General features: G+C 37.4%; 1 protein-coding gene across 1 annotated transcript; it reads right to left on the bottom strand.

The window, feature by feature from the left end:
• Nucleotides 1-7,512: 7,512 nt before the first annotated feature.
• Nucleotides 7,513-14,695, bottom strand: LOC122071658 (polyadenylate-binding protein RBP47B'-like). The gene is made up of 6 exons (XM_042636036.1): nucleotides 14,452-14,695; nucleotides 9,535-10,018; nucleotides 9,147-9,223; nucleotides 8,930-9,060; nucleotides 8,499-8,595; nucleotides 7,513-8,322 (listed from the first exon to the last, which is right to left on the bottom strand). The coding sequence occupies exons 1-6, from the start codon at nucleotides 14,653-14,655 to the stop codon at nucleotides 8,128-8,130; spliced, it is 1,188 nt and encodes a 395-aa protein (XP_042491970.1). The 5' UTR covers nucleotides 14,656-14,695; the 3' UTR covers nucleotides 7,513-8,127.
• Nucleotides 14,696-17,250: the final 2,555 nt, after the last annotated feature.

Below are 17,250 nucleotides of genomic sequence, written 5' to 3'. Positions count from 1 at the left end.
AGACCTATGGCATTTATGTCAAATAATTTATGAGGGTATTGATTACCCAAATAAACAAATGATAGAGTCTATGTGCCCTGAGGGATTCACATCTTTTACAAATGAAGGAAAGGCATGGGAATTCTTACTTGACTAAGCTGACAAAACCCGTGAGTGGGAATCAACCCAAGAGAGTGAAAGAACCATAGGAGGAAAAGGATATTTTGTGGATGGGATAGTAGCCAAGGAAGCCCATTTGGATAGCCTAATCAAGAGAATTGAGGCTAATGTTCCTAGAGAACCATCATCAGTCAATTTGGTTAAGATTTGTGCTTGGTGCCAGTCCCCTGGACATCTCATAGAAGAATGCCCCAACACCTCTGGGGGCACTTCTAATGATAGTGTTAACGTCTTATACCAGAATAATCCATATAGTAATACCTACAATTCAGGATGGAGAAATCACCCAAATTTCTCTTGGAATTAGGGCAACCAAGCAGGGCCTTCTAATTCCATAATCAAGGTCAACCTGGACTCCAAAGGCCTCCCTTTGCACAACAATATTTTTCCCAAAAAAACTTTTCCTAGGTCAAATGTAGGACCTTAGGCTAGTTTTCCTAAGGGCCCTCTCCTATCATCTTATCAGCAACCCCCTGGGTTTACCAACACTGGAGAGGCAAGTAGAATAAGTGACTTGGCAAAAAATATGGCCCTCCTCATGACAAGCCATCAAAATCTTTCGAGAGAACTCACTCAAGTTGTCTCAATTATGCATGAGAGGGAGAAAGGAACTTTACCCAATCAACAAGAGCCTAACCCTAGGCATCATCAGCCTGTTAGTTCACAAACATCAACTAATGCCCCACTGAATATAGTACAAGGTCAGACCCAATAAGGGCCCCCTAACTAATGTAATGTTGTTTATGCCCTTAGGAGTGGTAGAGAGTACCAACAGAGCGTTCCTAAATCTTCCTCATCTATTACTCATGTTAACTCTCTTTCAGTTGAGAACACAAGTGTGCCTCTTGTTTCAGATTCATCTGATGAACCTACAGATTTTTCTGAAACTAAAGATGATTTGGTTGAAGAAACCAAAATGATTCTTCTGAACAGGGGCAAATCCCAAACAGTCCTTATGTTCATCCTGTCCCATTTCCTAATCGCTTGGCAAACAAAAGGAAGACTGCTTCCATAGATAAAATTTTAGAAGTCTTCAAAAAGATAGAAGTGAACATCCCCCTTTTGGATGCCATATCCTAGATCCCCGCCTATGCAAAGGTACTGAAAGATTTGTGTACTCACAAACGTATCACTAGTGTGCCCAAAAAGGCATTCTTGGCAAGTAACATTAGTTTCATAATTACTCAGCCTATAGCAGCCAAGTATAAGGATCCAGGGAGCCCTACCATATCTTGTGTCATAAGAAACACCTACATTGAGCATGCCTTACGTAACCTTGGCGCAAGTGTAAATCTTTTACCTTACCATGTGTACAAGCAACTTGGATTGGGAGAATTGAAAGCCACTGGAACTACTCTTCAGTTGGCAGATAGGTCTGTTAAAATTCCTAAAGGGATGATTGAGGATGTCTTACTAAAGGTGGGAGAATTTATTTTTCCTGTTGATTTCATTGTGTTAGATACCAAGCCCTTCTCAACCAAGGATGAGATCCCAATAATTCTAGGAAGACCATTCTTGGCTACCAGTAATGCATTAATCAATTGTCGGAATGGTTTCCTAAGATTATCTTTTGGTAACCAAACTATTGAGTTTAACATGTTTAGGATAGGAAAGCAACCACATATGGAAGAAGAGATTAATATAATTGAGGATTTTCTGGATTTTTCTGATGATTTAATTGCCAACTTTGATATTAATTTTGATTCAGAATTCCAAGAGTGTATGGATGAGTTGGATGATGATAGCGAAAATTTCTTTTCTAAAGTCTTGAGTCTTCACACACCTGTGGAGCCCTTAGGACCCCTTTCCAATTCCATTCCCAAACCTTCCATAGTTGAGCCCCCTAAGCTAGATCTTAAGGAGTTGCCATCTAATTTGAGGTATGCTTTCCTAGGGCCTGACCAGACTCTTCCTATAATAATTTTTTCAAATTTGACTTCTAGCCAGGAAGAGGAGTTACTTAAAGTGTTAAAAGATAATAAGGAAGCCCTAGGTTGGAACATGGTTGATATCAAGGGTATAAGCCCTTCTATTATGCAACATCATATACATCTTATGGATGATTCCAAACCATCCACAGAACCCCAAAGAAGAGCTAACCCAGATGGAAGCTATTAAGAAAGAGATCCTAAAGTGCTTGGATCATGGAATAATTTATCCTATTTCTGATAGCCAATGGGTAAGCCCAGTTCACGTAGTGCCTAAGAAGTCTGGTGTGACTGTAGTTTCCAATGCCAATAATGAACTAATTCCAACCCGTGTCCAATCTGGGTGGAGAGTGTGCATAGACTACAGGAAACTTAATGTGATAACCTAGAAGGACCACTTCCCATTGCCATTCATTGACCAGATGTTAGAGAGGTTAGCTGGACATGAATACTATTGCTTTCTTGATGGATATTCCGGCTATAACCAGATCCCAATTGCTTTAGAGGACCAACATGACCATTTTTACAAGCCCATATGGAACATTTGCTTACAGGCGTATGTCTTTGGGCTTTGCAATGCCCCTTCTACGTTCTAACGATGCATGATGAGCATATTTTCTGACATGGTCAAAAAATTCTTAGAAGTATTTATGGATGAATTTTCAATTAATGGGAATTTCTATTCTGAATGTCTTCATCATCTTTCTCTAGTTTTGAAAAGGTGCATATCTAAGAATAGGATTTTGAATTGGGAGAAATGCCATTTAATGGTTAAATCTGGTACTGTTTTAGGCCATGTAATATCCAAGGAGGGAATTACGGTAGATAGAGCCAAAGTAGATTTAATTGATAATTTACCACCTCCTCAATCTGTTAAGGACGTCTGATCTTTTCTAGGGCATGTGGGCTTGTACAGAAGGTTTATTAAGAACTTTAGTCAGTTAGCCCGACCTCTCACTTCATTACTTGCCAAAGATCAAACATTTGAGTTTTCTAAAGAGTGCCTAGAATCCTTCAAACAACTTAAGAAGGAGTTGACCAATGCACCCATTGTTCAACCACCTGTTTGGACTGAACCTTTTGAACTGATGTGTGATGCTTCGGATTTTACCATAGGAGCGGTTTTAGGTCAAAGGATTAACAACTTGCCCACTGTCATTTATTATGCTAGTAGGACCTTAAATGATGCACAACTCAATTATACAACAACTGAAAAAGAATTTTTAGTGATTGTGTTTGCATTAGAAAAGTTTTGGTCTTACTTAGTTGGTTCACATGTGGTAGTGTATACTGATCACTCTGCTCTTAGATACTTAGTTCAGAAGAAGGATGCCAAAGCCAGTCTCATTAGGTGGGTTTTACTTTTGCAAGAGTTTGATTTAGAAATTAGGGATAAAAAAGGAGTTGAAAACCTAGTTGCAGACCATTTATCCTGACTTCCCAATTCCTTGACTATCGATTCTCCAGTTAACGAGAACTTTCTAAATGAACAGTTATTTATAGTGTCCAGTGAACCATGGTTTGCTGATAGTGTCAACTTCTTAGTTTCAAGTGTGACTCTGGATCACTGGTCCACCCAAGATAAGTATAGGTTTCATTCCCAAGTTAAACACTTTTTCTGGGATGATCCTTATTTGTTTAAGATATGTCCAGATCAGATTATCCGACGATGTGTTCCTGATCATAAGCAACATTCTATTCTCTCTTTTTGTCATGATCATGCATGTAGTGGACACTTTGGATCTAAGAAGACTGCCGTAAAGGTTCTCCAATGCGGATTTTATTGGCCCACTCTTTTTAGAAATGCTTTTGATTTTTGCAAGGCTTGTCTCGCCTGCCAGTCTTTTGGCTGTATCAAAAAGAGGAACATGATGCCCCTCAACCCTATTTTGGTATTTGAGATCTTTGATGTTTGGGGCATCTATTTTATGGGACCATTCCCTAATTCCTTTGGGAATTTGTACATACTTTTGGCCGTTGATTATGTTTCTAAATGGATAGAGGCCATACCCTGTAAAACTAATGACCACAAAGTAGTGGTCTAGTTTCTAAAAGAGAACATTTTTTCCTGCTTTGGTGCACCACGTGCAATAATTAGTGATAGGGGTACTCATTTTTGTAATCGGCCTTTTAAGCCTTAATGAAAAAGTATGGGATCACTCATAAGTTATCTACCCCTTATCACCCCCCAAACTAGTGGCCAAGTGGAGGTGTCTAATAGGCAGATCAAACAAATCTAGGAGAAAATTGTTAATCCCAACCATAAGGATTGGTCCCTTAGGCTCATTGATGCCTTGTGGACCCATCAGACTGCCGATCTTGGTCAGTCTCCCTACCGTTTGGTGTATGAAAAAGCTTGTCACTTACCAGTTAAGTTGGAGCATAAGGCCTTTTGGGCCATCAAGAAGCTCAACTTTGATTTGTCTGATGCGGGAATTCATCGTAGGCTCCAACTATCTGAGTTGGAGGAACTTAGGAATGAAGCCTATGAAAGTTCTAGGATTTATAGGGAAAAGACCAAAGCTTTCCATGATAAGCACATTCTGCGTAAATCTTTTGTAATTGGTGATAAGGTCTTATTGTACAACTCTCGATTACATCTTTTTCCTGGTAAGCTTAGGTCCCGATAGGATGGCCCATTTATTGTCCATAATGTATATCCCCATGGGGGTATGGAGATTTTGAATCCAGGAATAGGGGTAATTTTGAAGGTTAATGGTTAGCGTTTGAAACCATTCCTCGAGTTTCCTAATACTGGTAGTGAAGAGGTCATGGATCTCTATGAACCTCTTTACATTGATAATTAACTTTTAATCAGGTATAACCCCCTTGCATTGTCTTTATTTTTAATTATTTCCATGCATTGAGGACATTGCATGACTTACATGTGGGGGAGGGAAACCAGTTTCTGTTTTTTCCACTTTGTTTTATTTGTTTTTCTTTTTATTTATTTTTTTTAGCTTGCTAAAGGATGAAGTCCTACTTTGGCTTTTGGCTAATGATCATACCATTCGGTTGGTTGACGTATGAAAATTAAAGTTTTGACTAAGGTACCCATTTTGAACGTATAAAAACCCTGTTGAGAAGAAAGAAACAAGCCTGTGTCTTAAGATGAGACTTTCTTTTGAAAAATAAGAGACCCCTGTTTTATGGTGTTGGACCATATGTTAGTCTGTGGGATCCTTGTACTTTTGATTTGGAGTTGAGACCTTCTTTTTAATTTGGCATGGGTTGACAAATGCACAATTTTAAATGAAATGTAAAATGTGGTATAAAGAAGAATAAGACTTGATTCCCTTGGAACTAGATAGGGCATTGCGCCTCAGGAAGCGTGGTGTCTTGATCGAAATTCCTTGGGAGGAAACTTCTGAAGGAACTCTAGCATCACTGTCTTTGTGGGCATATGCAAAAAGTGAAGCTACATAGTAACTTGGGTGTCTGGTGTTTGCTCCACCATGTCATTCAGGCCAAAAGGAGTAGAGTAGAATAGAGTTTATTAAGCGAAAAAAAAAGAGGAGAAAAAAAATGTGCAAATGTCATTAATGCTTAGTAATATGTTTTGGTAAAAAACACTCCAATGCCTTAGTCATTGATTCTCTATTTCTTCACAAGTAATTTTGCCTTAAGATAAGGATGTTTTGGAAGAGACGAGGTGAGTTCAAGATTAAGAAATATGCTAGTGCCTGGAATTGATCAAGGATAATAAAAGTTCAAGTGTGGGGGTCCCTTGTAAGAAAAATTATCTTTGCTCTGGATCGGTATGAGCCTTACCTTTAGCCAAGGTTGGGATTTATTTATTCTGAATTTTAGGTGTATATTCACTGCAAACACCCACGAGACATAACTCGTCCACTAGGGTAACTTAGGGGTTTAAAGGCTTGTTGCACGTGCTAAATGCAACCGTGATTCCTACGAAAGTGAGTTAGGCTTTTTCTTTCATTTCTTTATTTATTAATCTTGCTCGAGGAAGAGCAAAAGTCAAGTATGGGAGAATTTGATGAGCACAATAATGTGTGAAATCTTAGGGATATAAGTGTACATTTTGCCCCACTTTGGATAGTACTACTTTTATTTTTCTTGATTTTTTTTTTTAGTTTCCAAGTCTACAAGAGAAAGTGCTTAAAGTGAATCAAGAACCAATCCAAAGGTGGGACCCACTCATTGGTACCACATCCTCTCTCCTACAAAATCCTGAAGATTTTTTTCTCCTTGCCACCTCACAAGATCTTGAAGATGCTATGCAGAGATTCCTTTCTGATTTAATCAAGATTGCAAGATATTGGTGAATATTGTAAGGAAAGAATAGAATTTGTTAATTTTAGAAACAGATTCTCTCTTTCCTCACACAATATCTCAGAGAATGGGGATTTTTACCAAGATTTTATTTTATTTTATTTTCTTTCTTTTCTTAAAGAAGACTTGTAGAAGGAAGGAGGCAACAAAAAAACCCTATAAAAGCCCCTTCCTCCCCCCTCCTATTTTACTATTCCCCTTAGTTTATTTTCTAATTTATGCTTAGTTTTCTTCTCTCTCCCTCTCTCACTCTTTAGTTTTAGTTCTTCTCTATTTTTGCTTTAATCACTTTTATAATAGTTTTTTATGTCAATTAATGCAAGCACTCTTTTATTCTTATTCAGTCTTTTATGTTTATGATTTATGCAATTGAGTTGTAATTTTTAAAGTTATAGTTCTAGACTTAGATCTAGGTGACAAGATCACGAGCCGTGGAGCATCTTTTTTTTTCAAATTCAGTTTTTTTTTTTTTAAGATTTGTTTTCTCTAGTACTAGAAATTTCAAATTTGGTTTATTCCAGATCTGGTTTTTAGTACTAGTAGTATCTCAAATCACCCAAGCTTTCAAGTTCAAGCATTAATTCAAGTAAGTAGGCTCCTTCAGTAATCTTCTCTCCCCCCTCTCATTCCCTCTTCTGACTACCCTTTCTTTCTTAATTTAGGATTTTAATTTCAATCGTTACTTAATTGCTATCCCTTTCCCCCAAGGTTCATGGCTAGTGTATGTGTTTGCTTTGCCCCTCCTAGCCATAGAACCATCAATTTATTGTTTTTATTTTAATTGTCTCCCTTTCCCTAAAGCCAAGTAGAGTAACCCTTGTAAGAGTGACTCTCTGGTCAAGTAGGGAAGCTCATATTATGATGCATCCCTCGGGCTAAGTAGAGAAACCTACTTGTGAGTCTCTCTCTAGCTTTCTCCCCTTTCTTTTACTTTATTTTTATTTCAGCATTTTTTTCCTTTATTGTTTTTTTTTTAAATTGCGTGGGTTGTTTATTTTCAGTTATTTATTTATTTAATTTTAATTGCGTGGCTTGCGTCTTTAAATTCTTAGATGACGAATGGTTAGGACGTTATTTTAGATACATATGTTTAGGACGGTAATTAGAATTAGATCACAACCATTAATCGGTTCACTTTCACATTATTAAAAGAAATAAAAAAATAAAGTGGCTGCTCTCCCTGTGTTCGACCCGTAGCTACACTGATCCGTACGCTTGCGGTTACATTTTAAATCCCAACATGGAGGCAGGGGCAGCGGCGTCTTTTCACAGCCCACCCCCACTTCCCCATGTGTCTAGGCGTGGGGAACACAAACAAGCAGAGTTCTTTCTCCCTTGTTATATAATCCTATGAATGCTCCCTTTTCAAATCGAAGTGATGGAACATTTATGCATGGCATTGACCCTGCTTCTCTCTTTAAGGTCCTAATCATCTCATTCTCTTCAAAAAGAAATCATCATCTAACAGACAGCCAAGAATGAATGAATGAAAAATCAATACTAAAACATATATGGTTTTAGATAATCTTTTCAGTGGTTTTTTGTTTTAAAACAGTATCTGAGCATCACCTATGACAAAATGACAATACATAAGCATCGATAGATAAATCATATTAAATATAAAATCTGCACCCCAAAAAAAAAAACAGTGGAAACATTAATGGCATCATTTATAGCAGTTTTTACGTACTCTTGAAGAGAGAAATGTTACAAACCATGATTATATTATTTATAACATTGTCAACCATCATTCCGCAGATACCAGAGTAACATTTCTTGCCTGTTGTGGGTATTGTCCATATCCAGCGTATGCACCATAGGCATATAAAGACGGATCTTGAGTAGCACCATAAGCATAGGCATCATAACCTTGTCCATAACCATAATAAGCGCTGCTCCATTGACTGGGGTCCACTTGCTGACCCCAGACACCAGGTTGGTCCTGCAATATGGTTGGCAAAAGATCAATCAAGACACAACTTGAATCTGTCCCATTGGGAATATTATTTATGCTTTCAAGTGTTCGTGACTCTGAAAAGAATTTCCCCCATGTTTAACAACCAGACACCCCATAGCAAGAATATTACAAACAACAACATTATCATGATACACACTCACCTGTTTAGTTGTTGGGCTTCTACCCCATGAAAGGCGAACTATTTGTTGACCAATCATGGTTCCATGCAACCTCTGTATTGCTTCCTCAGCAGATGCCCTACGTGGATGGTAAATGTCACATAACAAAATAACCTTCCTTCTATTAAAGTTCTCTTGTATTAAATAAAAAAATGTTTTTATATACAAGTTACAGTATATAATAATTGAGTAGAAATCGTGTGACTAAAAAGGAATCTGATTCTATTTTAATGTTATGTATCAGCGCAACTATCAAGTGGTTAGTCTAACTAAACAGCCATGAGTATGCATGCTATGAGAGAGAACCATAACAAACAAGAAGAAAGAGCATGCATTTTTATCAATCATTTTGAACCTCCTAAGATACATATGGCAAACAAATAGAATAGAGGTTTCATTTCAGTACAACATACCGAGCTCCAAATTGAACAAAACCACATCCTTTACTCAAAGGAATCTTAACATAGACAAGCTCCCCAAACTGAGCAAAAATTTGCCTTAACTCCTCCTCTGTGACATTAGGATCCAAACCACCAACAAATATCTGCAGCAGAGAGGCATTGTCAGAGAAGAAGGAGCAGCTACACAGAAGACAGACACAAGATGTCTTAAAAAGCAAATATGACTCACAGTAGTGTTATTTAAATCATTGTCTGCTGGGAGTGCCTGCACAGTTGGTGTGGTGTAGACTGGTGCTGGGTATATGGCTGCCAAAGGAACCATACGCAAATTTCATTTATAAGTTCGTAAAATAAATATGTATTGATCAACCACTTAAGAATGAGAATAATATAGCAGTTAATCCTATGGGTGACATGATACGAAAAGTAAGTGAACATCCAACAGTATTTCAAAGCATGTCATTAAGCTGCTCTAAATGAAATTACAAATGTGAAAATTTCATTTTCATTAGGAGATACAACTTAATTCCAACTGCTTCCTCAGGCAAGCACTGAATAGCCCCATGTTAATCTGAAAGTAATTACTTGTTCCACGCTTAAAAAAAGATAATGATTACCTTTAGCTGCTGGATATTGCTGCTGAAAACCAGTGGTCTTCTTTGGCGTTGCTGCACTGATACGCATTGGCCTGGTTGAACAATATACTCCATTCATTTCAATCATTGCACGGTTTCTTTCTGTCTCGTCAGAAAATTTAACAAATCCATAGCCCTTTGAACGGCCAGTGTTCGGATCAGTAACAACCTTGGCACCTCTAACTGATGGATATTGGGCTCGAAAGGTCTCTTGCAACAAATAATCCGTGACATCCGGCGCTAAGTCCCCCACAAAAATGGAATGCTCAGGTCCAGCATCAGGGCGCTTTTCTCCAATCCCAAAAGAAGCCCAATTCAACCTAAAAGTTTGTTCTGTTCCAGGCATCTGAGTCCCATTGTATGTTTGCAGAATCTGTTCAGCTGCAGCATGGGAAACAAACTCTACAAACCCATAACCTTCAGGTTGACCAGTAATCTTGTTGCGTATGATTTTTATCGAAAGGACCTAAAAAAAAAGTAAGCAAAATTTTTCACTATATTATGAAAGAGTGAAATCCATTCATCAGCAATTTAAGAGCAAGTCGTACCAACAAATGAAAAATTAAAATGGATTGATAATATAACGTATGAGGAACAATATCTCAAAGCCAGTTGCATTTAAATGTTCCTAATGCAATTAAATTGTTTTTACCTCCTTTATCTTTAAACACATAATGTTTTGTTCGGCTTGTTTTCTTCTCTGTTACTCATATATTCAGTTCCCATTCCAGGGGAGCCAAGGAGAAGCACACAAAACTAGCAGGACTGGAGGAATTATTCCAGAAACAAGAGATAACAGCTGCACTCTCACAAACTCAATCCTGCAGGCTGTACTGTGCTAAAGATCCAGGTCAGGTTGTGTTATTTTATATATCCGGCTCTCTCATTTTTTCCCTCGGCAAAAGTTAAAATGAGACTTATCATTTTGTTATCAATTCACTCACATTCCTTTAAGTACCTCTTCATGATATCAAAATACAGCAGAGATGGACTCTCTATGGCAACAATTAAAAAAAAAAAAAAAAAGACCAACCCAGTTCACAAGGCTTCCGCTACTGTGAGGTCTGGGAGGGGCACGTTGTACGCAGCCTTACCCCCTACTTCGCAGAAGAGGCTGTTTCCAGGTTTTGAACCAGTGACCAACATGTTGCAATAGTGCAACTTAACCGTTGGGCCATAGGCTCGCCCACTATGACAACAATTGTGCCTTCTAATTTTCTTATTTCAACTTCTCAAGTACAGTCAAGTGTCACAAGGTTTACAGAGTGTCTGGTATGCAAGTGCACCTAGCTAGGTTAGATACAAAAATTTAATATAAGCAAAACAACCTTCAGCATTGCGGATAAGATTGAAGAGGGAAATTTTTTCTCTACTCCCACATAAACAACCTAGGAGACATCTACAAGGCGGACATATTTTCACTTTGGCTTGCTAATAGCCAATTGCTGAGATTGTGCAAGCCCCCAGTATGCATCTTGTAGTTTGACAAGCATATGGCAGGTTGTAGTACAATAACCAGTCGGTGGGGCTCCAGTTTCTTCTTCACACTTAAACCAATGTTTTTATTTCTGTTCTTAATGGGCTACGTTTTCTCCTTTTCACCCTCGACCATGAATATAGCTCTTTGTTATCTTGTTAATTCCTTTTCATAAACCAACAACAACAACAACAACAAAAAACAACAACAAAGCCTTATCCCAACTTCATGGGGTCGGTTACATGGATCCAAGAAAGGATAGAGAAAAGGAAAAGTAAAAGTGGAAGGAAACCAATCAGAAAAATAGTAATGGAGTAGAACACAGCTAGATGGGGTCTGCAACTTGGATCCTGGCCCTCCAATCTGCTCTATTGATGCCATACTTGGGGCAAGGCCTAATCTGTGCATGTTTTTCCTCACCACTTCTCCTATGGTTATTTTTTGCCTGCTCCTATCTCTTATACACCCTCCTATTTGGATCAGACTACTCCTCCTTTACAAGGCCATACCATCTCAGATGGCTTTCCCGAAGTTTAACATGAATTGGGGCAACTCCCAAGTTCACTCCAATGCTTTCATTTCTTACCTTATCCTTCATAGTTTTCCCACACATCCATCTTAGCATTCTCATCTCCACCACACACAGCTTATTATGATATTTAAATTGCATTAATGATTCATCCATGTTAGGGCATTTGATACTTATAATACAGAAACAACTCAATCTTATCTCAACTAAATGGGGTTGGCTTCATGGATCTTTGCCCTCCAATCAGTTCTATTTGACGTCCAACTAGATACAAGGCCTAAGCTATGCATGTCTTTCCACACCACTTCTCCTTGTGTCATTTTAGGTTTGCTCCTAGCTCTTTTAGTTCCTTCCATCTAAATCAAATCACTCTCCATATTGGAGCATCAAAGTGCCTCGGTTGAACATGGCCATGCAACCTCAAACGACTTTATTGTAGCTTATCATGTATTGGAGCTACTCCCAAATCAGCTCTAATATGTTCATTCCTTATTTTATCATTCATATTTTTACCACTCATCCATCTCAACATCCTCATCTCCACTACACTAAGTTTACCTACATGATGCTTCTTAACCAAGGTTCAAGGTATCAGATTTCGACCCTTGGGGAGACCGAAATTTAGGTCAAAACCTGGGAAACTTCGAGGAAACCAATAAATTTTTTCCGGTTTGGTGGAAACTTAGGTTTCGACCCCCAAACAGTGCTTTTTTTACCTATTTTTTGTGTACATCCTTTTTTAGACATTTCTAACAAGTTCACATCATTAATTTTATAAAATAAAAAACATAAAGTCATACTTGTGTGGTGAACCAAAGGTTCGATAATCATTACGCTGAGTTGTTGACTGAAATATGTTGTAGGAAAATGCATTTTCAAAAACAGAGAAAAAAAAAGCATTAACATGCAAAAAAAAAATTTCGGCCACCGTGAATGTGTAGATAAGGTCCTCCTAAGTAACATATAAAAATTTTACATAATTCTACTCTATTTACAAGTATATTCTATAAAAAAATAAAAAATAAAATAAAAAAATTAATTTTTGGGAAAGTTAGGAGTTAGGACTTACCTTTTTTGTCCAAGCTGTATTTCTTATGTAGATGAAGCAAGAACCACCCTTAGATTTAACTTTGTTAGGAAAAAAATGGAAATCTCCACTGTTTCCCCAAGTTTTCCACTCCTAGGAGAAAAAAACTAAGAAAAGATAGTCAAATTCTGCTAAAAAAGGCTTGGGTTTCTTTTTAAACTAACTTATATAGGACCTAGAATCAGTTTTTTTTGTCAAAATTTCTCATGTTTCGGTCAAACATGCAAAATTTCGTCGAATTTGGTCGAAACATGGTCGAAACTTGTGACTTTTAAAAGTCACAGGACATGTCGTTTCGACCCTTAGGGACACGGTCAAAACCTGCAAATTTCGCAGGTTTCAACCGACTTCTTGAACCATGTTCTTAACTGCCCAACATTACGCACCATACATCATAGTTGGTCATATAACTGCCCTATAAATTTTCCTTTTAGTTTTAAAAGAATACGTCGATCACAAATACTTTGGACGCACCCCTACACTTTATCAATCCTATTTTAAATCTTTGTAAAATATCATCCTCTAAATCACCTTCTTTACTTATGATTAGGCCCAAATACCCAAAATAATCACTTTGTGGAACCTCCCTCTCATCAATTTTCACCACCTCATCCGTCCTCGTGTAACTAAAGTTACACACCATATACTTCGTCTTCATTCTACTAATCTTAAAACCTTTTATTTTCAAGATTGTTCTCCATTACTCCAACTTCGCATTAATCCCTGCAATTGTCTCATCCACCAAAACAATATCATCAGCAATAAGTATACACCAAGGAATCTCATCTTGAATGTCTATGGTTAATTCATCCACGACAATAAAAAACAAATAGGGTCTTAAAACTGATCCTTGATGTAACCCAATTGTAGTTGGGAATTCACTACCTTCATCCCCACATTTCTTACACTAGTCATCACAAAATCATACATATATTTAATTATGTCAAAATATTTACTTGAAACACTTCTCTTCTCTGGTATTTTGCAAATTAACTCTCTAGGGACTCTGTCATAACCTTTTTCTAGGTTAATAAAGACCATATGGAGATCCTGCTTGCAATATCTAAATCTTTCCGTAAATCTCCTAAAGAAGTAAATAGCTTTTGTCATTGATCTTCCTGGCATAAAACCAAGTTAGTTCTTCATAATAATAGTTTCTTTCCTCAGGTGGATTTCACCAGCCCTCTCCCATAATTTCATAGTATGACTCCTTAATTTTTATGCCTCTAGTTATTTCAGCTCTGAATATCGCCTTTATTTTTGTAAATAGGAATCACAATGTTTCTCCTCCATTCATTTGGCATTTTCCTTGTGCTCACAATCTTATTAAGTAGCTTTGTTAGCCAAGATAAATAACAGATTCCTAAGCTCTTCCACACTTTATTGGGACCTCTAACACAAGCTTCCAAGACACTATTATTCAAAATATCTTCATTTAGTAGGCTGCAGAAATAAACATGATACAATGCAACTGGAGAAAATTATAACTTTAACACCACTGGTGGGCGTTATACGTGGTCCGTCTTCTATAGATTGGAATCTTTGTGTGAAAATGTCACTACATTTATCTCCTTAAAGTCGATGCAGATTATAGAAATTCAAAAATAAGAAGAAATCACCAGCACAAGGGGGGTCGAAATCATTTGGATCATGAAACCCTAGTAATCAATTAAACAACATAAAATAAGTGTAAGAACACACCAGCAGACAAGTTTATCAAATAGTAGCAAAACTTCAAAATCTCTGTCATAGAGAACAACGAAATACCGATAATGGAAGAGAGAGAGAGAGAGATTGCAAGCTCACCTCTCCAGTGTGCGAGAAGCAGTTATGAAGGTAGTTCTCGTCTACCCAATACTGCAAATCACCGATCCAAAGGGTTCTGACTTCTTCGACGGAGGTAGGTTGGTGATAGGGTTGAGAAGAAGCAGACCATGACGATGGTTGATGATGGGGTTGAGGCTGTGCGCTCATCGTCCACTGCTGCTGTTGCTGCGCCTGTAAGTCCATCTTTCTTCTCTCGCTGTGAACCGTTGAGTCTGTGAAGCTATTTTGGGGTTATTAATGAATAGACTTTTTGCATATTTACATTAGTATCCCTGTCTTCTAGTATAATTTTTTCTATTTCCCTGTTTTCAGATTTCATGTCTGAATACCTTCACATCGGTATCTATTATCGTGCAAGTCTAATGTGCCAAAACTGCCAATTGCAAACCGAAACGGTGCAAGTTTGGCATTGCCAGTCCAAGTCTGCCCTGGCCCACTCAAAACCCAAAACAGGGTTGGGCTGAGAAACCTTTGGCCCTAAGATCAGGTCAAAGTTGGAAATTTTTCCCTCTTTTTCTTTTTTTTTTTTCACTTAAGTTAGGGCAAGGTTGAGCCCGGGCAGCCTGATCCTGTCTTCTTTTTCTTCTCCTTGGCCCAATCCAGCCCAGTCCATGAATCTCCCTCCCCCCTCCCTATGGTTAGGTCCAATCAAGATCAGCCTAGCCCAACCTTGAGGGGCAGATCATGGTTGAAATTCTCAGGTCCCCAGTCAAGGCATGTCCTGAGACAGCTAAGGAGACTTAAGTTTGGACTAAGGTTTTCAAAATCCTGATCCAACCTGAACCTATTGCAATCCTACTAAAATCTTTTGTCAAAATCACATCTTAACTGAAATCAATAAACCAAATACTAATTGGTTTCTCGATTTTGAATCAATTAGAACAGATTATACGTATAAGAGTTAAAAATTCAATTAGTCCTTTCATTCTATATACACTTTCTATTGTTTTGTAGTGGATTTACAATATGTAAAATTATTTAAAGGGAAAAAACAAAAAAATAATACATTATGTGGCCCATCAACCCAACACAAGGGGTGAATGATGATCACACCCTTGTGAAATAACAAAAAGAAAAATCACCCCTTGTTGATGCCCCATGTGTCTCCCTCATTGGCTTCAGTATTGGTTCAAGGGCCATGCAACCAGGCAGATTTCTTCTTCCCTTAATTCAATAATTATTGATCCAGGTTTTGCTCTTATAGTTAGCACTGCTCTCTTTAAAGAGTGCATAGGGAGTTGATCAGTGACTCGAATTCCCTTAACGGCATCTAAAAGTCATAGAAGTATTACAAGAAAAAACTCCAACCATTCCATTGGGTTATAGAAAATTCCATTTGGACTAGAAATTAACACTTGAGATTAGAAGGCTAGGGCATATTTTGGGTTTTGGTAATTAAGATGATAAGCTAATCTTTTGGGTTTTTGTAATTAAGATTTAAGTATGAGGAGAATAAAATGATTAAAAAAAATGAGAAGTAAGATTCTAATCTTATGGGGTTTCTTTTGGTTATAGTAACTAAGACGAAAGTATGAGGAGAATAAGCTTCTAATAATTGAGACATAAACATGAGTAGAATAAGCTTCTAATCTTATCAATTTTAATAAGACATAAGTATGTGGAGAATAAACTTCTAATATTATCGATTTTAATGATGAAGTCGTAAGTGTAAAGAGATCGAATATACTTCTAATATGAATGGTTTTAATATTAAAAACGTAAGCATGAATAGAATATGCTTCTAATCGTATAGGTTTTTTAATTAAGATGCATGTGGAAATAAGTCAATGGTTCAAATCCTCTCCGATGAGAGGTGAGTGGCAGTAAGTATCTGTTGGCTGAGAAGGCCCCAACATGCACTTGAGGCCGTTGGACCCTCATTGCCACTCACTGCCTCACCGCTAAAGATTTTTTTGTGGTCATTCAAACCTACTTAAATCTAAGGTAAGTTATATATGAATGTATTTTCACCAAAAAAATATATATGAGTGTATCTTTCATATGGCACTTTGGTTGATAGCACACAAAAGTTTCATGTTAACTTAAAGCTAGCGCTCACTGCTCATATAGTAAATCAATTAACATGGGAGCTAGGTTGAAAGCATTTCGTGTGAAAGAAAAGTGTCCCTTTCTCATTCGTCATTGTGTGGTTGATACTAATATGTCACATAAAAGGATAATTTAGCAAATTCAACAATCTCCCTGATGATTAGTCGAGGTGCACATAAGTTGACCCGAACACCTTGATTAAAAAAAATAAATAAAATAAAAAAAGCAAATCCAACAAAGACATGTATCGAATGGTCACATGTCAAATTTCATAATACTTAACCATCTACCTAAATGTATTGGCATCTTTTCCCTTGTATTTAATGAATCTTCAAAAGTTTTATATTGTCATATGGCCAGCAACCACCTCTCATTGAATTAAATTTCATAAGTAGCTAAAGTATCATGGAATATAGGTGTACGCAAAATTTAGGCTCTGATATATCAACCTACAATGTGCCAAATTTTAAGGCTGACCATCTAATTTCCTTTGGTCAGACATACTATTGGAGACTATTGCTTGCTCAATTGATTGGTACTCCTACCACTAAGTTGGAAGGGTGCCAAAAGGTTGTGGGATCCCTCCCAATACCCCATGATATTGGCACCCCACATGGCTTGTAATAATTAGGGAGAAGAATCTACACACTATTCATCTATGTTAGCATCTTACATATCTGGCCAATTCACATGTTGGAAGTTACTAATTAATTAATTGAATTTATCTAA

This window comes from Macadamia integrifolia, unplaced genomic scaffold (assembly GCF_013358625.1).
Source record: "Macadamia integrifolia cultivar HAES 741 unplaced genomic scaffold, SCU_Mint_v3 scaffold_44A, whole genome shotgun sequence".
Taxonomy (NCBI): domain Eukaryota; kingdom Viridiplantae; phylum Streptophyta; class Magnoliopsida; order Proteales; family Proteaceae; genus Macadamia; species Macadamia integrifolia.
The sequence above is the reverse complement of the archived record's forward strand: the minus strand, read 5'-3'. Positions and strand labels throughout refer to the sequence as shown.

What these genes read in the sequence shown, in the direction of transcription:
- LOC122071658 (XM_042636036.1), bottom strand. Translation starts at nt 14,655, where the DNA reads ATGGACTTACAGGCGCAGCAACAGCAGCAGTGGACGATGAGCGCACAG. An exon ending in GCTTCTCGCACACTGGAGAG is followed by an intron (nt 10,019 to 14,451) that starts GTGAGCTTGCAA and finishes CTTTTTTTTTAG; the next exon opens with GTCCTTTCGATAAAAATCAT. An exon ending in TTTGTTCAATTTGGAGCTCG is followed by an intron (nt 8,596 to 8,929) that starts GTATGTTGTACT and finishes CCATCCACGTAG; the next exon opens with GGCATCTGCTGAGGAAGCAA.